Source organism: Phallusia mammillata, chromosome 1, assembly GCF_965637545.1.
Source record: "Phallusia mammillata chromosome 1, kaPhaMamm4.hap1.1, whole genome shotgun sequence".
Lineage (NCBI taxonomy): Eukaryota > Metazoa > Chordata > Ascidiacea > Phlebobranchia > Ascidiidae > Phallusia > Phallusia mammillata.
In genome coordinates this window covers 14,380,739-14,403,515 of record NC_137252.1, presented here as the reverse complement: position 1 = coordinate 14,403,515, position 22,777 = coordinate 14,380,739, and the positions used below count along the sequence as shown (strand labels likewise).

Here is a 22,777-nt window from a genome sequence, read left to right as displayed (position 1 = left end):
CTGGCTAAAATCCTGCAATCAACTTTTGTTTTTATGAAATACACATTAGGCTTAAGGACCGCGAGCCCTCGAAATAATGGCAAGGGGACCGTTTAGAAAAAAATATTAAAAAGTTTGGGAACCACTGTCCTACACCATCGGTAAAAGTATTATTTCGCATTAATTGCTTCACAATTCGTAGGCGAAGTTCTATAGTTTATTTACGGTGCATATTAAACTCTTACAAGTACTTACAAGTCTCCGCGCTCTTAAGAGATATGACAGAATCATCCAACATAACTGTCGCTGTATCGAACAAGTGGCCCACTGCTCCTACACTCAGTTCAATTGTGTAGTGCGTGAATGGCAATACCGAAAATCTGATAGACTGTAAAAATCATGCGGAGGGGAGTTAATCTAACATAATCATGCAGATAATTGAGAATTACGTTAAAATTTGCTTCATTGACCAAAGATGTGACAATAGCTTTTGTAGATCCCAAGTTGTCAGTATAATGTATGTTATAGTTTTGAATGTATTCTGGATTGTTTCTCCACGTTTCAGTGACATCGAAGGTAAAGGTAACAAAAACTTCGCCATTGGTGCTGTTGAGCTCTGTCGTAGCAATTAGATTTGAAATGACGATGTGTGCTGTTGGATGTAAAGTAACGTACGTGTTACATTTTTGGCTCTCGCCTTCCGAATAACTTAGTTGTCGCATCATTATAAAAAAAATGCCAGAAAGTCTTAAGCGTATAATGTGGCCTCCAAACTTGTATTGGTTCACTCTTAACTGTTGGGTTTAAGAAAATTCAAAACCCTTCTTAATTCTTAAAATATTCCTTCAAAAATTTTATCGAACATGAATACAAATTCAAATTACAATGATATAATTACGTAACGGGTCAAATTTCGTAACAGATGTGACCTTTGGTCCCTAATTCCGTATTTAAAAAGAATCACTAAAATTTAACGAGGTAGTGATATGAGTTTACATTTCTACTTCGTACAACTGCAGCACTCCCTTCACACAACGTAACACACCAATGTCAGGCATACGATGCAAAAGCTCAACAAAACTGCGTCATAAAAAGACGCTGATTACACGCACGCTGTTTGCACGGAGCTAAGCGCGTCACAGGCAAGAAATCGTGGGTTTGTGAACACAAGCAACATTTTCATGCAAATTTTGCACTAATGATGAAGCTACTGTTTATTGGCTTGCCTTATGAACTATTCTTTGTTGCACCTTTTTTTCGGCATATTGATTGCCTGCATAAAACATTTTGAATAATATTATAAAACTCACCTTTTTCACAATGTAAGCCTGTAAATCCTGAGTTACACTTGCATGAATATTTTTCGAACCCATCGCGGACACAAGTTCCTCTAACAGAATCAATACAGAATGACACGTTAGTTCGACAAATGTCGGCATCTGTAAGTGACAAAAATAAACACTCACTTCAGGCTGATGCATGCATGTTGTATGCATGCGGCTAAAATTGTTTTGTCTGTGGTTACGGTAATTCGAAATTTGGTTTAGAAACTAATTACCGACGCAATAGGAGATATTAAATCCTATGTCTGACGGTTCGTCTGACGAAAAAAAGCTCATAAAAAGTGGTTCAACATCATCAAAAAAGAATGTGTCCCCGTCTTTTGAGGAGCCAACTGAGTTTTGCACAAATGTAAATGGATTTGAGTTTCCTTCCGAAAGACTTCCGTAAATCTTAAAGTCTCTAGAAGAATAAAAGTATAAAAGATAAATTTGTGCTTCTTTTAGAAATACGATTGTGGAAGTCTTTAACAAAATCACATATCATTTCGATCGACACTCTATAGCGTTTGTAAAAAAATGATAAAAAAGCAATGAACAAAATCTTCAAATACTGTCCTAATGTTAACACTTGGTTGCACCACATAAAAGAATTGATAATACAGTGTAAAGCGAACTGTTTGTTTTTTGGATAGAACTAACATGTTTGTGTTTGTTACCTGGATACACCAAATATGCCTGTAGACCCAATAACAGATCTTCCAATGTACAGGATTGCATTCATGCTGTTTGTTTCAAACGTTTGGACAATGAGACGAACCGCTAAAAATCATTAAAACAAACTCATTTTAGTTGCACTTTAAAACTATTACGCGCTAAACCGCAGTAAACTATTACGAGCTAAACCGCAAGTTTGACTATACTACTACCCAGAAAACTCTAAGTTTGGCACATGAATTAGATTTACCCAGTGGTGGGATTCAGTCGGTTGGCACCGGTTCTTTAAAACCGTCTCACTAAATTTTATGAGATCAGCGAACCTGTTAGCATTACTGGTAATATCAATATACTTTCGTAACAGAACCGGATGAAACATATGGTTTTGTGATAAAGCTGTTTGACAAAAAATTTGAATCCCGCCACTGGATTTACCGGCAATTGGTCGAGAAAAATTAAGATTCCAAATAAGAAAGCCTTCGTTGATACCAGTTGGATAATTTCTGATACCAAAGCAGGGCGACAAAAGTGTTCCACATCTTTCAGTTAAATGGACCACTTCATTAGGGGAAGCAGAATCAGGCCCACATGAAGGCTTTGCTTAATGGAACAGGTGGTTAAATATTGTGTAATGAACAAATTGAGTTTTTGTTAACCGACATTTCAAAAGATACCGACGATACTTACAAACTTCTGTGTAAAAATCAAACGACGGATTTGTCCAGGTTTGTCCGGTAACTAGTGCGAAGAAAGCAACCAACGAGGACAAAATTAACTGTTGACTCCACGACATGTTTAGTCCAGATCGATATGTTTAAACCATTGAACATGTAAGAATATGTAAAAAAAAACTCGCCAATTAAACCCTTATCAGCACAAACAAGTGAGCGATTAGTTTAATAAATGTGCTGTACAAGTAAAGTGTTGGTGACAGGCATAATTCATATTTTTTTCTTTTTCTTCCATGTGCTGCATATTAAACGGTTCACCCACATTATGAAAGCATCGCCACTACACATAAATGTAAATAAGAATATACCATCATCATGTTTAAGACTAAAATCCGATACTCCAACTCAGCTGATAGGTAAAAAAAGCAATCACTGATTTCTTTCTCGTATAGCAGATTGTGCTTACCAGCTTGACACGTCCATCTCACTCATGTGAAAAAACTTTCTGTCTACTCAAGTAAATAGCTTACTGACATTTTTGTTACAAAACACCGCGAACTGCAACTAGTCGAAACTTGCATAACGTAACTCCTGTTAACAACGGATAACTGTTTTTCTGAAATTATTTTATTATGCCGCCGGCCTGTGGAACGATATTTATTTGCAAGTTTCGGTAAATGTATGTGCAAGAATGGACTAAGATTAGTGGACTGTAAATACCCGCTTTAATTATCTAGCTCAGATACGACTCACTGATGCACGACTGCCGTTAAGTGATATAATTACCTTGATTCAATTTACCATCAAACATACCCCGTGATGGTTCGTGTAGTGCAACCCTGGGGTGGTTTCCAAGAGTTTCGTTTCTGTTGGCCGAAACTCATGGCTAAGTTATTTTTACATTAGCATTTAAAGAACAAAACTTACAAAAATATGTTACTATACCCCTTCAAGTGAGCAATTTTATCACATATTAAAAAAGCATTAGTTATAACCAGGAAACGACAAAGGTTAAAAGTGTTGCCACCAACTGTGGCGTTGATCAAAAACGATAGAAAAATATCGCAAAAACAGCAGCTATAGCTTAGTCGAAAATTTATAAAAGTTCTGGTTGAGTAACGGAAGCTTCCTAATAGTCCTCGGAAATCGACACATAGTTTTTGCTACTGTGTTTTCTACTTAGTTTGGCCATAACGACCGTAGCAACAACGGAACGAACCATTCACACTGCATCAGGTTTCGTTTCCTCTGCAAAACTGTTTGTATTGAGCGACCCGTGAACTTACACCAAACTTGTTTACAGTTTATTGCGTGTTTTAAAGGTAGTTCTTATAGCTTTATTCCTAAATGTTTAACAGCAATAATATTGAGTGTATCAGGGAAAAAGCTGCGATCTGGTTAATTATTACTAAACTTGTAAACTCACTATGGATTTAAATGTTTACCAAAGAAAAAAATGTATTATTTTTTTTTGCTAATTTAATAGACAAACAACCATATAAACCACAGAAGTTATCACAACAACATTTTAAAAAATTATGTCACTGCATAGTTTTTTTAAGTACTTTCGTATTTGAAGTTTTTCATTAGCGCTGGAAGTGTCGACGTTGTCTATCTGAAAGGTCATTTCCCAGGGCCGCCTCTAAAAATAGAGGCTATTGGTAAAAAGATATCCTGCTTTTCTTTTGTGTTTCAAACCTAGCAAGTTGTGACATGTAAACAAATCTCGTGTTGCTTCGAACACAATGCTTACGGGGGATCGAAAATAACGACTGCAAAGTTAATTGATGCCTGACTGCGTTTCGTGCAAAGGCAGCAAATGCTGAAACTTTTAGGAGTTGTTTATTGAACAATAATGGAATAATAGACAATCGTAAAAAACATAATATTTGACCGTAAAAGACATAAGTTAATAGTCCAAACGAGTGACATTTTAATCCTGCTTTGAACTATTGCTAATATTATTGGGGGTCTAAATGTCAAGCTTTTTTAATTAAACGGTCAAACAAATAAAGCTTTCTTGTATTTGTCACACAGAAGAAAAAACAACAACGAAATAATGCTTGTTGCATTAATTATTTTTATTTATGACCTGTTTTTTTGTGTGTGTTGTTACAACTAGAGATGTACCGAATTGGCTAATTTTCCGTTAGCATATTTCCAAAATGTAATCTATTTCGCATATGGGGCTTTTTCAACCAATCACAGAGACGGATTTTTGCGGACTTTCGTTACGTCACGTAGACCGTTGCGTCGTGGTTTTCTTTGCGTATTTCCTATGTTGTGAGGTCGTCACTGGTTTTTCAAGTCAAACTAATATTTTATTTTGAAAATATGGCGAAAATGGAAGCATTCATTACATCAAAAATTTAAAAGTGAAGGTAATGACCAGTATATAATGTATTGCAATAAACTAGACAGATTATATTTTTCTTCGTGTAAAATTGCTGATATTATGCACACAGCTACTTTTAGCGAAATATATGCGATGTTGTTTTAGACACCAATGTATGGTGAAAACAGCAGCGCGGATAAAGCAAGCAGCAAGATAGAAGTGTACAATTACATGTTTACTAAAATGCTGTGTTTGTTTGTAACCAAGTGATAAATTTGAGGGTGCTTTTTAGTGTTTAACTAACATACGAGGCATGATTCAGCTGATTTGTTGATCTCTCCAATATGCCCTAAAAATTGTTTTTGGCAGGTACAGAACAATATTGCTTTTGCACCTTCTTCCAAAAATTAAAAAAAGCACACATTTAAGTTATGGTAGTACAAAATAAATGTATCAAATCCTGAGGTTATGTAAACTGTAAAAAAAATATTTTAAATGTGTAAACAAAAGCTCTTGTAGTGAATAGTTGGAAATAACAAAAAGAAACACCACCATCCTATTTTACACTGTAGTATAGTATACTTGTATAAACATGTTAAGCTCCCATATAAAGACTCACTTTAATATCCCTATCAAAAACTGTGTTGTTTATATAGGTGTCCAAACTAGACTCGTTGCCTTGACCTTGTTGTCATTAAAAAATGTTAAGTCTGAAAAACCTTTTTACTTACTACCAAGTAACCCTAATACACCATTTTTTTATTTTTTGCAGAGTATCCACAAAGTGACCAGTATAAGCCTCACCTAATTGCCTTTGTGAATCTTGTGTTGCATATATGTAATTAATAAAACTGAAAAATGGCAAGCATGATGATGAATTTGCAAACAAAAGGCAGGAATAGTGTGTAGATCCAGCTAAAACAAGACTTACAGAAAATGTTTTTCATGATTTGGTGTAGCTAAAGATTTGCAGAAAAATTCCATTCTAAACCTTTAACTCCCTTTTTCACAAATTAACCACCATTTTTTTCTGCTGAGTATAGTTAAGTGGCTAAAAAAACACAATTTTTTGAAACTTTGTTGCCAAACTTTTATTTTAGGCAACAAAAGGTCAGTTTTTCTTCCCAACAAAGCTGATGGGACTACTTTTACAGTTATGTGACAAGTTTTTGATTTCACTAAAAAACCAAAAACATATTTGACAAAAACTGTTGTTCTTAATAGAGCTCACCCACTTGCTGACCAGTCATGTAACCTTAAACCTTATTGAAATAAAGTTTTATCTCTGCCCCAAACTGATTGAATTGCCATGAAATGAATTAAAAACCTCTATTTCCTTACTTTGTAGCTTTTTTCTTTAGGCCTGGACCCCAATTTGTACTTTTGGCCATGCAAGTTTTTATTACGCCATTCCTATAGAACCGTTTGGGGTAAAAATGAACAACAAGATATCAGAAAAAATATGGAAGCTAGCCAAGTGTAGTCTATTTTGTTTAATAGGTCATAGTTTTGACACAACACAGAACAAAGGTCAATGGCACCAAACTTGTACTAAAAAAATCTGCAGGAAAGTTTCTAAAGGTTGTTGAAGACTTTTTAAGATACAAATTTAACTAACTTACATAAATATTTAAGACTCCAATTATTATATATAGCCTATTTTCAAGCAAGTGCCTTTTGACTCGAAGTGCTTGATGTCTCTGATCTGCCCTGCCCCTTCCTGCAGTCTATCCTTTCTCAAGGTTTTATTTGTTTTGGCAGCGCAGAGGCTCTTCCTTGAGATCCAGACATATAGGCTATGGTCACAAAAACAAAGGTCACAAAATCACAAAATTAATACAAATAAATACCTGCAATATTTTTTTATAAAAGTCAAATGTTATTAGACCAAAGTCAAATGTTTAATGTCTATTTCAGTGGCCAGTGGCATTGGGGAGGTTATTGTTAATATTGGCAGTAAGATGTCTTGGCCTTTTGGTTTTTCGAATCAGCTGAGATGGAGGTCGACCTTTTCCAAGCGGTGCTGATGTCCGACTAATTCCCAATCGGCGACGTGCAATTGCAGTGGGTTGGCATTTGATTTTGCGCCCAGCATTGCGGTTGCCAATTGAGTTTCTTCCAAAGGAATGAAGTGCTGATCTTAGTTGTGCAACAGAACGAGCAGAAGAGATAGAGTTCTTATATCTTTCTAGTGCTTCATAAGTTTCCTTCGAATGAAAGTCACTGGAGAGCTTGGTCTTTAAAAAGCTCAGAACACTCTTCAAATAAAGAAATGCTCCCAGTAGTGTAGTCTGGACATGCAGTCACTGTTTGATGTGAGGGCCCAGCAGTATTATTGGACGAAGAGCTCGGTGGATTAATTTCCATGGCAATTGAACAGCTACCATGATCTTGTATGGATGTGGATGCCAATTCACCAAAGAATTCCACATATGGTGCATGCTCCTGACCCACAGCAACGCTTGCGTACATATGTTTTTGAGATGCTGATCCCTGATACAGCTGGTCAGAATGGAGATGACCATGGAGAATTACGCTTTTCTGGTGTTCGCACATATCTCCACTGACACCAACAGGACAGATGCACATGCCACATGCAACATCAACCGCATAGGATACATCCTTTTCACTGCGGACAGTAAAAAGTGTTGGGGTATCTGTTGGACTGATCTTATCCACGTCCAATGGTGGTGATTCTAAAGTGATCTTTTTCTTTCGATTAAGAATCACATTCAGAATGCGGTTGACAAAATATATGCTGTACACTTCAGTTACGAAATGCAGCAACTGGAAGGCATTGTAGGCTTTACACCTACAAACAACACGAATGAGTCAAAACTTTTACAACAAACATTAATCATGCTTTTTTATTTACCTGTTGAAAACAATGTCCTTAATTATGCGGATGGTTGACTCGCAGCAGTAGTTTGTGTTTTGCCCACGAGTCAATAAACCATTGCGATATGCTAAACACCATTTCTCCTTTTTAGCCATCCAGTGATCAACGTATCTGCAAAGCAAATCATTTTTTGTACATAACATACATTACACATAATTTTCTGGCTTATAATTATTGCTTAATATTATGCAAATTGCAACTTCTAAATACCTCAAAAACAAATGGCACTGTCGACTCTCACACAAATTGGTAAGGTCAAAATGTGGATTTAAACAATCTTCCTCTGTTTGACTGTACAAGATCTTTTGAAATGCCTTCATAAGAGTTGGTCTTAAATCTTTATGAATGGCATTCTTGACAGCAAACAACCATCTCCACACAGCCTGCAAGACATGAAATATACATAGAAGTTGGCTGGAATCTGGCCATACCTCATGAAGAGCATTGGTCTCAGCTGCACAGTCGTCGGTCATGAAGACTTTTGGTGAGCATGTGTAGTGAAATCCAAACTCCCCCAGCATGGTTTTGAGCAGTTGAAGGCCTAAAATGATGTGATTATAAGTTGGATGTAGTCTGGAAACTTCCATGTTTTTAGAAAAGTTATGTACCTTTTGTGAAGCACCGTTGGTCTTGCCCACTGGATATTATAGCTCATAATTGTAATGCCCCAATGGGACTACCACACAATAGGACTGTTAGTGAGGCATTAGTCTGATCAAGGTTGGATGTAGAATCCACAAATACAATCTCAGAAGATTGTATCATCATTTTATGGATTCTTTCCATGATCGGGCTCACAATGGCACAAACATAAGATCCTTCAAATTGCTCTAGGCAGATCTTAGCTTCAGATTCTTTAGCATACTTCTGTATGGCACAAAACAAATTTAAACCACTAAATGCCCCGAAGTTAGACTTACGCCACTCATCCCAGAGATAGTAGATCGAACGTGATTTTGGATTAAGACAGTTGTTAGCAACTGCACTTATTCCATCTGTTACAAGCAACTTGGTCTTATGCGTTTGCATTGCCTGAGACGGAGACAATCCCTGCTGAAAATACAAAAAGAAAATCTGTTTTGTAGATTCACTGATCTTTAGCTGACCGAGGTTTCCGGCAGCTTGAAGCAAATGATTGTGGTTACCTGTCACACTTACTATACACGGATGAGTGGAAACCAACTTATCTGATTGTTTAGTTGACTTGGTGTTAAGTTTGATCTTAACATTCATGGTCACAGGGCACAAAGTGTTGGATTTGTTTGCACTGGTTTCATGTTGGCGGTACTGGTTGAGGTGGCACTTGAAAGTTTTCCTAAAAACATATCTTTTAGGCCTAGGAAATGTTCGATACACATTCCAGCTAGTGTGAGAAATTTCACAAAAAGACTCAAGCCACTTATCCCATTCTTCTGTTGAATGTATTTTTAATCTAAAAACCATTTCCTCTGTTCCTTTTGTTACAATCAGTGCACCAAGTTCTTCAATGTTCCGTAGTGTTTCCATTTTTATTTGAAGTTTTTACGTTTAAAAAGCTGTTAAGTTTAATAATTTGCCTTACACAACAACTTATACAGTTTTATTTTATACTCAACTCAGTAAAAAAAACTACATAACTTTGCGCCTAAAAGCAGTTTCTACAGTAACACAAAATAAACCACATAAATATGCGCTCATAAGCAGCCTCCACCATCAGTATTATCATTATAAAAAAACAAGCTACGCTTCCAAAAATTTAAATTTGGGACTTCTACTCTTGCGAAAAATTTAAAATCAGTTAGTCGCCTGGTTGTCACGCACGGTGTCCTCTGATTGGTTTGGATTGGTAAAGCGGCGGTTAAGAGGAGACCTGTGATTGGTTGAAAAAGCCCCATATGCGAAACAGATTACATTTTGGAAATATGCTTTCCGTTAAGCCGAAACCGATGTTCGGCAGTTTTGCCGAATAAATTTAGCCGAATCAACCGAATCTTTTATGACGTCACGCGAAGTCCTACGCTCCGCGGTTGACATGAAAACATAAGTTTTTTACCAGGCAAACAGTGTAGTATAGCTGTGTTTTGTCATCATTTTTGTTCTGTGGGGTGTAACATTGCCTCAGACATGATTGCCTGCCTGCCAATGAATTACTGATTTGTTGTCTGGAGTGCGAAAAACAACAATGCATTAAAAATTATAATACTTGACGCGATTTCTGTTATGGCGTAGTTTGAAAAGGTTCGGTTTCGGCCGAATCGCAGCAAAATATTGTAAGAATGGTCGATTCGCCCGAATAAGTTCGGCAAACCGAATATTCGTTACATCTCCGGTTACATCAGCACAATGTGTTGCATTGAACAGAAGAGTATTGATTTGTAAATTTATGAAGTAGAACTAAGAGAAAGAATAAGTTAAATCGAACCTGCACAAACTCCACTTTGCCTCCAGATCAGCACCGGTTTCCAGCAGCTCACATACTTGGTCTCCATTATTAGCATGTTTGCACTGTAAGTCGGTTACTGGGAAAGCAGTCATCGAGCATGCGAGACTTATCCACAAGTTAAGGTTAAACACTGAATCCTTTGCTTTCAATGTTACCGAAAAATAGGAGAAAAAATGCAGACCGTTGCAATTGACTAGGTGTAGTGTAGAAAAGAAAAAAAGCTGATGGCAATGCAGTTTGATAATCATTTTCGTTGATTAATTGTTGATGCCGGAGGTTAACTTGTAGCCTTTAGGAATGGGGTCTGTGAAATTCAACGCCGAAAAAAATCAGGCAAATTGCAGTGGAATAAGATGGGATACTGCCTATAGATCTGGTACGATAATCAAAAACAGTGTTGTGCATTTGGACAAATTGAACGAATGTTCTGTTATTGGAGCGTGTAGGCGTGGATGATTACGAAAATATCGGTGTAATAAGCTTTTTCTTGTCTGTACAGCACGGCGGAATCGCAAGCAGACTGCGATCACATTGTGCAAACTTTGTTTAACTTGATAGATAATTGTGTGCTGTAAGTTGCCGTTCTTGTCATATTCAGTAAACAGAGACAGATTGTAAACAGATTTCCTATTTTTGTTTCCATAACGAAGTGTCAAAACAGGATACAGAAAGACTACGGGAAAATTCAAACAGCAGATGTAGCATTTGGAATCGGTGTAAATTTATCTGAATCGAAACTAACATGCACACATATAAAGGCTATCCGGTACAAGAATAATATAAGCCAGTGGTTCTCAAACTTTTTTTGCTGCGACGCCCCTGGAAAAGTTTTCTGGACTTGCGAAGCACCAGCAAATAAAAGTTAATGAGGAAACTTATTATTAAAGCTGTGTTTATTGATACAACAACAAAAAGCTACGGAACGTAATTATTTTGCGACGCCCTTGGAACATTGAAACGACGCACAGTTGAGAACTACTGATATAAGCTATAAATCAAACACTCAATTTTCAGAATGTGTAATCACATTTTAGGATAAGCTTCTACGTATATAATCAGCAGACATGTAGTACAATGTTACATTAACTACTGCATAAGGGAAAACAAGAACCGCAGCAAGAGCACAATTTACAAACTTATATGCCACTTGAAATATATATATGCAGCAACAAAAGCAGCATTGGGACTCGGATGCCTACAAATTACACTAAATTAATTTAGCCTTTCTTGGCTTGCTTTTCCTTCCGCAAGCATGTTTTTTATGTTACATAGGCAAAGCAGAGCCGTCGCTTGTTTGTAAAGTCGGCAAAGTGCGTCTTGGTTCCTTGTTGTGCGCTGGTTGTGATCGGTTACATGATTGAACAAACTCGCACAAAACAGGAATCCAAGAGTTTCTTACGTCACCCTTCCGCAAACACGTCAGGGAAAAGATAAGAATGCCCTGAGAGGTTAAATGTAAAACACTGGTTTGTAGCGGGGTTCCACAAAAAGACGAAGACCTTTTTTACCCAAATTTTGGCGGAACCGTTTATAGGTGAAAAACATATAGTGACAAGGGCACTCAAACTCATAATAAAAGGTAAAGTTGTAAAACTGTTAATGTGTGATGTGGAAAAACAAGTTTGGGTTGTTATTTTCATCGCAAAATTATATTGCAAATATTTTCGCATTTTATTTTTGATTAAAACTGTTTCCGCCAAAGTCATTTAACCCAAACTAGCGATGAATCAATCAATCTAGTTTAAATTTTTAACAAACGAAACAACGTAAATTGCAATTTAAAAAAAAGTTACCTGTGTAGCCGATGCAATGGAGAATATCCATGACATTATAGTAAGATAAACCGGATCGTTAGCCAACATCATAAAGAATGCAAGGATCCATACCAACCCAAGTGTGGCGCCGGTTGTCATGGCAATTGGCAAATGCTTAACTTTACTTTGCAACAGTGTCTGCAAAATGTCCAAGGAAGATTTTGGTAAGTTACTCTTAACAGTGTCTGCGTTGAATAATATTTCTTTATTTGTTTACAAAGGCAGGTTAGCATTTTCAAATCCCACTTATTAGTAGCACAATTGTGTAATAGTCCTTAGTAACATCGTAAATCACTCAACCGTAAAACTGCGTCACATCACGTGTGGCCTGTTTGTTCCACAATGCCAACCTGCCTTTTGACATAACAATCCCCCTGAACTTTCTTTCTCTCTGCTGTGCTTTCGGAAAATTTAAATTGAGTTTTGTTGCTACCACATGCAGTGCGTTAAATTGCTGTTTTGGGTCTTTTTTATTAACAGATATTAGGCTTCGTATAAGACTTTGCTGTGAAACGAATAGGTAAGGTAAAGTTGGTTTTGCAAAGTCTGTTGTAAACAGTCCTTAAAAGTTTACCGTATAATTCAGTATGCATATTATGTGTGTGAAATCTACTTTGTCAATGTCCTTCAACGTTTTAGTTGTCTATTAACCCTGGCCCAAAACTATGGTAAGCGTTACTACTGGCATGCAAGTGATTCCATATATATGTCATTTTGTGAGTGTATGTTTTCTTCACACAAAACTCTGATTAAATGTGTTTGATTGTATTCGTACATGATTGAAACGTGCTTTGTGGCAAGTGAATTTCTGTATTGGTCGATACACGTGTCCTTGCGGTATACATGCGTTCAATACCACGCGTTTTCAGAAATCGCACCATTTCTAAAGTGGGGCGCCAGCGCACTACCGGGTGCGCACATTCCTGACTTTACATGCTATTTCAATTTAAAGAAGATTTTTCACGGATGTATAAATTTTTTACCCTTCTAGCGGTGATGGATTTGATGACCAAAACGAACACCACGATGTTGTAGAGTAGAATTACTCCCACCGGGAGAAGGAACGAGAAATAAAGTGAGTAGCCTTTGATCCAACACATGTTTTCAGCAAGAAACGCTTCAGCAAACGGGGAAGATGTAGCTAGACAAACCATAAATTTAAATCACGTTGTGTAATTATGCGCTATTTATTTTAAAATGACTTGTTTACCGCGATTTATGCCCTCTTCACATACTGATGAAGCAACTGATGCCGGTTTGGTGGCATCTGTTATTCCAGCGTTCAATGCAACAATCAATGCGGGAACACCAAAAGCAAACAGACAAGCTTGTTTGAAAGTATGCTCCTGAAATGTTGCAAAAACCTGAAGAACAAAAATTATATTGTCAAAGGGAGATTTTTAAACATATCGTGCAAACAACAAGATATTGATAAATAGAGGAACATGCCATATCTTTCAGTATTCCTACACACAAGATTTAAGTATTTGGAGTTGATGGCCGTTCAAAAGTAACACTTGATTCTTTACCTTGACAAGAGCCATGTAAAGAACATTGGCGTACACCGCCATCCAGCACCAAGCACTTAAAAGGAAATAATGCAGCAATATGGCACTGGCGATGCATCCGGGCTCGTTCATTCGGTTGTCGATACCAACCATAAATATGAGATAGACGATAGCAAGAACGACACAAAGGATTATTAGAACTTTCATGGGTATCCGTTTCCTTATTTCACTGAAAATGAAAGTAAAGTGGTAAGTAAGTTATTAAAATGTCTGGACATGTCAATTGTATGTTTTGTTTTTTTGAAAAAACAACAATAAATTTCTACTATAAAAAATATTGTTTCAAATAAATTTACCTTGAAGCCAGCAGAATACCCGCAGTTGCCAACAAACTGATAATAGAAAGGGACGCGCAAACGTATGTGACAATTCGCAGCGAGACATGAGCAGATACATCGTAAATACTCTGAAAAGCATTTTCATTACAGTTAACTACTTCTTTATGCCAAAGCTTTGAAAGCAGTCATACAAAGGCATTGCAAACAGCATGTGCTTTAAAACTAATGGGTAAAATAACTACCACACACTTTTTAGAACTTAGTTGTTGCAATGACCTAAGTGAAGATCATAAATAAAAATACATACCACCAAAAGAGCAAAGTTCGTCAGATGGTTGCACCTACATTGAGGTGGATCTGTATCTGGTACAAGACAGCATCCTTCAGTTGACCAATCATCGATTGTAAAGTTCCAAAACACGCAAGTTTGATTTACAAATTGGGCCTAGTAATGTAAAAGTCGTCTTTGTGGGTGGCTAAATATGCAATAGTTTACTTTGTCCTAACGTTAAAGCTTTGAGGTTTAAGTCACATCTCTTAGAATGCTATGAATGAGTTTCCAATATGAAATAATGAAACTTGAGTAGACGTCTTCTCTTCAATTTGACATTGGTTACTTAACAACGAGCAAGGTAATAAATTAAGTTGGTCAAAACAGGTTGAGCTTACACTGACTGAAGAGTCGTTCTGGGAAAACCCTGCTCTTGAAGGTTCGTTGTTGTACGTCGTGTTTACGTAGTTCGTAAGACCCTCCACGCGAGTTCCTTCTACGTTTGCCGAAATGACCTGATACAATTTGGCGTGTTTGAATCAAAGTTTGGCGTCAAAATCACACCGACTAAATATCTTACCACACTTGAAGTTTCGTTGGAAAGGAAAAGAATGCTCGAGTTATGGAGTAAGAATACAACTCTTACTACTTGAATACCGGTTGTTCGAGACTGTACAGCACTTTGTTCGTCATTGCTGGGTGATTGGCCACGCAAAACAGCTTCTTGTGGCACTTCAATAAATGCCGGTGAGAATAACTGGCCACTTGCGTTGTATATCTCGGGTTGGTATGTTACAGATGTATTCGGTTCCGTTATATCTTGCACCTTTAGATGCAAATAACATGACAAGTTATCGACATTGACACATTATGGTGTAAGATTTCATGTTTTATTTCAGCATTAACATTGTGGTAAGTATTGTTGTGTGTGAGATTGTTTGGTGATTATTAATTGTTTGCACAAAAAACTTACTCTTGCCGCTACAGTTGGAGTCAAGACGTCCAATGTTTGGTTTGAAAGCGCCGGTACACGGTAAGCTAGCGAAGTTAGTGATTCGATGAAAGCCGATTGATTAACAACCCCTGTACTCCGATTGGACATCTGAAAACTGCCTACGTGGTCTCCTATGGCGATCACGCTTCGGTACGAAAATGGTGTAATCTGAAGAAAACAGTTTTATAAAACTTAGTTCTAGTTTTGATTTGAATCTATTTCGACCACATCTTGTACTTGTGAAGCGTACACACGTGATTCTGCAAAAAACACTACATAGATGCCATTTCAGCATCCTAATACATAAAAAAGTACTTGCCATCACAGCTCTTGGAGTTGAATCAACGGATACGACGAAATCTACAGTGGAGGCGACATCTTCTTCGTTGATGTTGTTGACATCAGAAGTTCTGACGTCAAGTTCTACCAACACCTGCTCTAGCTCAGTTTCGGTAATCACTTCCACGTCGTTCTGTGTGAACAAATCATGGATTGTTTTAGGGCAAAATATCAACGAATCTACTCGTTTTTGACTGAATCTGCAGCATATAACCTTACCATTAGTACAACGTCCGGAATTGATAAATCTCTACACGGTATCACAACCAAGGAAGATATATCAAAGTTTGTCACAAAAACACCATCTGGCGTTTGATTTTCAATGCAGGGAACAGACGCTAATGGTTGACCTGGACAACACACTTTGTTTAACCTTAATTAAGGTCACGGAATAGATTACACACCTGTAAAATTGCAACGTTGTGTGGAATACGCGATCAGGTTCACGAGGGTGTTAGAAAACTGAAAAGTCATGCCATCCTTGCTTATATTCCTTCCCACACAACTAACTGCACATAAGATAGCAATATTTAATTGACATATTTGTAGATAAAATAGAGTAGCCTGTGTCTTTCCTTGATAACAAAGGAAGAATTTTTAACATATTTGTATTAATTGTACTAATACGTCAGTGTAATTTTGTTGGTCAGTTCTTAAGAAAAACGATATCAGTTTAAAAATGTCCCGTTGTGGGAAACGTAAACGACTTGAAATCGCTGTTTAGTAAACTTAAATGTAAGGCAAAAAATATATTTGCCTCATGACCTATTTGTTGTAGCATATATAAGTCTTAACTAAAGTTTTCCTACCGCTTCGATCTGAACATTCGGATCCTTCACACACACACATTAACTCTGGCTCATCGCCTTCAAGGGAAACACTTCTGCAAACAGTACCGTCATTGCATTGTCCACAACCTTAAAAATGAAAGTTTAAAGCTTTCGTTGATATGGTGGTTAAAACCAATTACGAACCTATTGTAGAAATTGGGTCAGAAAATTCTGTTAGTTGGGATGTTTCAAATTCGTTTCTTGAACGCATCGCAACCTGAAATGAACGATCTGGGGGTAAAGGTCCATTGCACACTTCCGGTCTGTCTCTTACGCACGTCTGGTCCATACCTATACAAAAATTGTTGCAAATCCTATTGTTTGCTGATTGTTGCTTCACATCTTATTAGTTGCAATTTTTTAATGTGTGAGACCTGGGAATGTAAGGTTAACTGATCCAGAAAAGATTTTTTACACTTACCCACGACAAAGCGTTCATCATCGGGGTCGAGATTTCTGCGTTTTCGTTTCGATGAGGAGCAAGGCACGGATGCAGCAACGTAGAGACCAATCGGGTCCTGAGTAATAGCAGTTGCCCAAACACCTATTTCCGCTCCTAAAATCAGACAGATTAAGAGTACACACGTAAGTAAAGTTTGCTACCTATTTCGTGCCGGCCTACTTTCTGTTTTATAGCTGTCTACATTCAAACTTAACTGAACGCCACAAACAACCCTAAATGTTAACACTATAAGATGACAAAATTTCAGCCACTAAGACCGTTTAAGAGTTCTTTTTTTGCAGTATCGCGACATACCCGATGCCTTTATTTGTGCCTCGGGGCAGTATACTTTCCATAGTTTATTATACCTCAAGTTTACAAAGCACTGCACGCCTACCTTCCGGGTTCACATCTTCTTCTTTGACAACTATTTCTACGTTCGTTTCATCACCATCACTTGCATCAAACAAACGATCGAGTGAAAGACAGGGGTTTTGCACAGCAAATGCTTGCTCCCTTAGTCGCCCGGGAAGTTCTTGGCTGACTTCAATGTTTGGTCTTGCTCCTGGTACTGGCTGCAATACTGCGACGAAAAATAATTTTCTAGCTACATGCATTTAGTCTGATGTAAATTAAGCTTTTACAATCATAATCAATCAGTATCGGTAAACAAAAATACCTTGGTTGGGAGAAGTAGATGTGGTCGATTCTTCAGTTGTTGTAGTTGCTAAAGTGGTTGAACTGGTCGTTGCTGTTGCTGCTGTAGTTTGTATCGTAGTTGATGTTGGCACTGTGGTTGTTAAATTGAATATTGATTCTGTTGTTGAGGTTCTCGTTAAAGTGGAATTTGTCTCATTTGTTGATGGTAACGGTGTGGTCCCTTCTACCCCTAAGTTAGAACAAAATGTAGATGTTTATTACCAACGGTATATTTTACGAAACTCGTTGTACTGCAAATAATAAATCTCGGCTACGTTATAATCAAAACGATTACAGAATACCGGTAGCAACAGGGGGCGAGAAATCGGTCAGATCGGATTTTCCTTCAGGAGCTCCGGTGTCAGCTCGAAAAGCAACTTCGTACGATCGACCTGGTGCAAGTGGTCCATTGCAAATAGTTGAGACCAACGCTGGGTCACAAGTTTGGTCGTGACCTATGACAAAAATGTTTAAATCAGCACACGCACGTATTGACTTGTCACAAGCAGAATAGATGGCAAAACGATTTTGAATTAACGTATTGCTTTAAATCATGGTGTAACACATACAATGCTTACCACACACAAATATTTGTTCGTCATTAGACACCCTTCTCTTCTTTCTTCCAAATGCTGAAAGGCATGGAATTGTAGCAGCATAGTATTGAGGTGTTGGGGTCAACACAGATGCTTCAGCCCAGTAGGTTATGTCTATGCAACAAAGGTATGGTAAATGACATTTTAAGATTGATCAGAAAAGAGATTAACTGTAGTTCCGCAATCGCGTAGATTAATGTTAAGAAAGATTAGTTGCTTATTGGCATAAAAAAAAAAAAATCTGTCAAGCATAGTGTCAGAAACAAAAATAAACAGTTGTGACCAAATATTTTGGTCATGCACAATTATGTTGTTTTGTTCACTTTGTTTTCCTGATTTTGCACCGTCACGCGCATTTCTTTTCTCTTGTGTTATTTGGTTTGTGGCACGTTGTTAGCATTCCCTTCGTTTACCTATAGGGCTACATGGATTGCGCTGATTGGCCTGGAACGCGCTGCTTTACCAATCAGGCACTTGCAAAAGCTGCTTCTGCTATGTAAAACAGACTTTTTCTCTGGGTGGCGCGTGTAACGCGAGGTGTTGGTTTGTTAAAGGTCGCCACGTGTTGTTTCATTTTAACGTAGCTACTTTTATCGCTGTTTATTTTATAGTTTCAATAAAGTTGCGCCGCCCAAAATTGAACCAGTGCGCGGCATCTTTGGCTTTGGTGGTGGGCCGTTATTGCAGGGTTCGGGCCCGAAATAATTCCGTAACACAGTTACTTGATATATTTATTTAAAAAATTCCACAAATTGGAGTTTTTGTTGTGAAATTTGTCTTAGGAAAAACAATGAATGCAACGAATATTAAAATTGAAAAACTTACTCGTGGCTGAAGAGCCTGATTCCCTTATAATCACGTCCACAGCAAGGATTGTCCCGGAGGCAAGAGAGAAAAACGCAGACACATTATTGCATGGATTCGCAATAGCAAATGCCTGAGTAGCAGATGCGCCAAGAAGGTTTTGAGTAACACTAACATTAGGTTGTGCTCCAGCCACAGTTGCAGCGGCTAAATTCAACATGGAAAAAAATGATTGTGAGTCAATACAAGGTTGAAACCAACAACTCACGTCTTGTTATCTCTGACATAGGTGACGCGAAACCAATGCCAACAGAAGTAGATTGGGTGACAGTCACCGTGTAAAGAGACCCTGAGGTGAGTCCAGTAATGGTGGTGTTTAGTTCTAAAGCTGTGCCGTCTGAATCCAATACGGTAAACGTCTGCAAGATGTTGTGTTTTGAGCTTTGTTAGCAAAGCATAACATTGTATACTGTAATCTTGTAAGCTAAGATGAGGACTTTTATACTTTAAGTAAAGTGACCCCAGTTTTTCAATACTAATATTCACGGAACATAGTTATCATCAACTCAAACGAGTCTTTACACTTGATGACCGGTTTTTAATAACGTGGATTGGTTCATGCCATGTTGTTACAACTTATCAGTACCCTAGTACAAAAATAATATTCATGTAAGTGCAAAATTATCTTTTAAAACATGTTTTCGTTCAACATTTCCCAAAGACCTTGTCTCTATTTCTTTTAGCTATTTGTTTTAAATAATTGATCCTCGACCAGTGTATGCTTGTCCCTGATTTAAACAGTTGCTTGTACTTACGGTTGTTACATCCGAAAAATCGGTTGCAGTAATAGTATAATTGCTGGGACCGGGAACTGGTCTAGCCGTGGTCCATGAAACTGTAATTGCGGTGGAGTTGAATGGAGTAAGAATTACATTGGAAACATTTCCGGCCACTGTAAATAAATCACAATAGCGTACTCACTTAATGAGAAGCGAGTTTATTCAGTAATTACTCAGCACCAAAAACGTATGTGCTAAATGAAGTGGTAAATAAAGGAAACACGAAAATGTTTAAACATATAATGTCGACGAGTTCAAGTGAGTTGAAGTTGTATCATTTATCTGTTCAAATGCAAGCACCCGAGCATAGAATTCGTACCATGAAGAATTTAATACTTACTATTTGGTACATAACTTTTAATAGTGCTACTAAGTAATAGTGCTACGTAATAGTGCTACAAAGTAGGGGATATTATTTGTAATGTTTGTACACCGTTTGTGTCAAAGGACCAAAATCATGTTGTGTGTAACAAAGTGCATGTTAACTACTGTTGTTGTTTAATTAGAAAATTACCGACAGTGTTGGTTCTTGCTGTGATTGTGACTGGAGGGCCAAATCCGGCAGAAGTGTTAGCTCTCACAGAAAATACAAAAGATCTGGAGAAGAATATAAACAGTTAGTCACTGTGGTGTTTGTGCGTTAGGCAAAAAAATCTAATCAGACAGCTTTAAAATAACCTTACCTAAAACCGAGCAGGACATCCGTCGTAAACGTTGTTTGAGAAGAAGGTAACGTTTCTGTTACGTCATGACATTCGGTGTCGGCAAAAGCAGTGCAGTCAGAGATGTTTTGCCTGAAGCAAAGGTTTTTTTTTCTTTCATAACAGTGTTGTGACGTGGGTCAAGACAAACGTCGCCGATGGTAAATTCAGGTCCAAATCAAGCTCGTTTTATTCAAACGAAAGCTCGAATCGGTTCAAACCCGATGAAAAATCTTGGTCCGGGTTGGAACTCTGTTTTTTTATGATTAGTTAATGAAGGTTACCTGATTCTGATCTCGTTGTAAAGTATGATTCCCTTTGGGGGTGAAGCAGGTGTAATCGATATGATAAAGGAATTATTGTCGTTTACGATCAAACCAAGGATAGGAGGATCAGGCACTATACAAACAGTTGAATTTATTGTTTTTCCCTTGAACAATAAGCAAAATCTTTTTCTAATATCTACCAACGCCGTTGCAAAATAACATACCATCTTCTGCTGTTGTAACCAGTGCAACAACACCGCTATTGTCTCCTGCAATAGTGCTTGCGACGATTCGCACACTATATGTTGAAAATGGCTGAAGGCCCGTGATTTCGTAGGTAGTGACGGAGGCAGGCACATTGACTTCCAGCAAGTTAAAGTCATCCAATGACCAAAAGATCCTTCAAAATCAAATTTGTAATTAATATAATTTATTACAGCTTTATTATTTTGTAGCACTTTTAAGTAATAAATAACGTAGGTTTTTTAGCTCGCCGAAAATTAACTATTTCTTTGCATCTTTCTGCCCAAAAATTGACCATAACTTCCCAGAGCAGAAGTTGGTTGTCGAAAAAAAACCTAAATCGTGTTTAACTAACGTGCAAATGAGTGTGAATTTGTATTGTGCACTTTTAAATTTTAGCACCCACCGAACCACAAAATAAATAATAACAAAACGTACTTATATTCTGTTATGATGCCATTAGGGTTTGCCGATGGGTCCCATCCTATACCAGCAGTGGTGGTTGTAGCATTTAAAGAAACCAAGTTTGTAACTTCACCAGGAATTCCTTGATCGGTAGTGAAATTACGTGTTACACTTGGTCCGTCACCTGCACTGGTGCTGACTGTAATCTGTGAAATTAGCAATTAAACACTATGCGTGGCAAAGTAAGGAAGCATGAAGAGTTTTGTCTGAAATCGAATGTTTCACAAACATGCAACGTGAAAGTAAATAAAAAGACCAGTTTTACTAAAACAGAAGTTAAAAGCATTGTATGACACCAAAATGGTTACAACGTATAGTAACTTTTGATTAAAAATTTAACCATCTCCCTAAATTATATGATGTCGTAAAAAGGCATTTAGATGACGCAAAATGCTTTTCGTTTATTGACGTTAGGCAATAGAGTTTATTGTTACAATCCTTAAGTGATGAAAGCAGCCACCCTCGTCCAAGATCACTTACCCTGATTGTATAAGAAGTAAAAGCGTCTAGACCAGATATTTCGGTGACGCTAGAACTTGCAATGAACGGGTCCGAACGACTTGCGGCCAGACGATACTCCAACAGAAACATAAAGACTCCGGTAACAACAGAAGGTGGATCGTAGCTGACAGTAACCACAGTTGCACTCGTTACTAACACAATGTTTGTTACGCTCCCGAGAGGAACTGTGAAAAAAGGAAAACGCTTAAATTTAATATGTAACTGGGTAACAGACGACGAAAAAACTACGTACAATTTTACTTTGTTTTTGTTTTAGTGGTGTGGTAAAAATTATGTGTTGAATTAAAAAATCACAAGATACACATTTTTGCTAGCATATGTAAATTGGTTTGGATCTGAAGGGTTTGCAGCTTGACGATATTCCCATGAAATGTGAAAAATCCAGTGACCAAAGCAAGTGGATCGTAATTTACAGTAACCCTCGTACCATACCTGGTGTGAGGACAAACTTCCTGAAAACTTCAAGTGTCAAACAGTTTAAAAGGACAAAACTGGATATATTTTTCTATTTTTTGTATTTATTTACCGCATAACCGAAAAACCCTTTATTTATTGTTACATACCTCCTTCACTGGTTCGCTGCATGGCTACAGTTCCTGCGTTTTCTCCAACAGCTGTACGGGCAAAGACGGTAACGGTGTATTCTGTGTAGGTTTCTAGTCTTTCAATGGTGAACGAAAGGGTGCTTCCTGTTAAATTACCGGAGGTACCACTACTTGTCGTCGATGTCCAGGAAACTCTGTTAAAACACGTCTCAAACACTACAAAGCCAGGTTTATGAATATTTACGATTTTATAAACAT

At 37.5% G+C, this 22,777-nt stretch overlaps 2 protein-coding genes, 1 long non-coding RNA gene and 1 pseudogene across 4 annotated transcripts; 1 reads left to right on the top strand and 3 right to left on the bottom strand.

The window, feature by feature from the left end:
• The first annotated feature begins 4,797 nt into the window (after positions 1-4,797).
• Positions 4,798-5,847, top strand: LOC145204911 (uncharacterized). The gene is made up of 2 exons (XR_013853555.1): positions 4,798-5,028; positions 5,755-5,847. It is a non-coding gene; the product is annotated as an uncharacterized LOC145204911 (long non-coding RNA).
• A 509-nt stretch (positions 5,848-6,356) lies between these two features.
• Positions 6,357-9,784, bottom strand: LOC145204902 (uncharacterized; annotated as a pseudogene). Its single transcript, XR_013853551.1, has 4 exons — positions 8,490-9,784; positions 8,092-8,422; positions 7,858-7,992; positions 6,357-7,794 (listed from the first exon to the last, which is right to left on the bottom strand). The product of XR_013853551.1 is annotated as an uncharacterized LOC145204902 (transcript).
• A 1,269-nt stretch (positions 9,785-11,053) lies between these two features.
• Positions 11,054-15,391, bottom strand: LOC145209482 (adhesion G-protein coupled receptor G7-like). The gene is made up of 10 exons (XM_080079769.1): positions 15,208-15,391; positions 14,815-15,060; positions 14,633-14,749; positions 14,271-14,408; positions 13,982-14,091; positions 13,647-13,854; positions 13,328-13,481; positions 13,101-13,258; positions 12,097-12,255; positions 11,054-11,744 (listed from the first exon to the last, which is right to left on the bottom strand). The coding sequence occupies exons 1-10, from the start codon at positions 15,334-15,336 to the stop codon at positions 11,568-11,570; spliced, it is 1,596 nt and encodes a 531-aa protein (XP_079935895.1). The 5' UTR covers positions 15,337-15,391; the 3' UTR covers positions 11,054-11,567.
• A 35-nt stretch (positions 15,392-15,426) lies between these two features.
• Positions 15,427-22,777, bottom strand: LOC145234425 (uncharacterized). The gene is made up of 22 exons (XM_080099184.1): positions 22,764-22,777; positions 22,538-22,713; positions 21,933-22,138; positions 21,426-21,598; positions 20,969-21,144; positions 20,763-20,877; positions 20,461-20,571; positions 20,292-20,374; positions 19,754-19,890; positions 19,207-19,357; positions 18,960-19,145; positions 18,117-18,248; positions 17,841-17,993; positions 17,519-17,728; positions 17,237-17,422; positions 16,819-16,953; positions 16,542-16,688; positions 16,377-16,484; positions 15,972-16,076; positions 15,787-15,917; positions 15,544-15,700; positions 15,427-15,488 (listed from the first exon to the last, which is right to left on the bottom strand). The coding sequence occupies exons 1-22, from the start codon at positions 22,775-22,777 to the stop codon at positions 15,427-15,429; spliced, it is 3,054 nt and encodes a 1,017-aa protein (XP_079955310.1).

What these genes read in the sequence shown, in the direction of transcription:
- LOC145209482 (XM_080079769.1), bottom strand. Translation starts at nt 15,336, where the DNA reads ATGTCCAATCGGAGTACAGGGGTTGTTAATCAATCGGCTTTCATCGAA. An exon ending in CTCCAACTGTAGCGGCAAGA is followed by an intron (nt 15,061 to 15,207) that starts GTAAGTTTTTTG and finishes TTGCATCTAAAG; the next exon opens with GTGCAAGATATAACGGAACC. An exon ending in GGTATTCTGCTGGCTTCAAG is followed by an intron (nt 13,855 to 13,981) that starts GTAAATTTATTT and finishes TTTCATTTTCAG; the next exon opens with TGAAATAAGGAAACGGATAC.
- LOC145234425 (XM_080099184.1), bottom strand. An exon ending in TACAACGAGATCAGAATCAG is followed by an intron (nt 20,572 to 20,762) that starts GTAACCTTCATT and finishes CCTTTGCTTCAG; the next exon opens with GCAAAACATCTCTGACTGCA. An exon ending in TCCAAGAGCTGTGATGGCAA is followed by an intron (nt 15,489 to 15,543) that starts GTACTTTTTTAT and finishes TGTTTTTTGCAG; the next exon opens with AATCACGTGTGTACGCTTCA.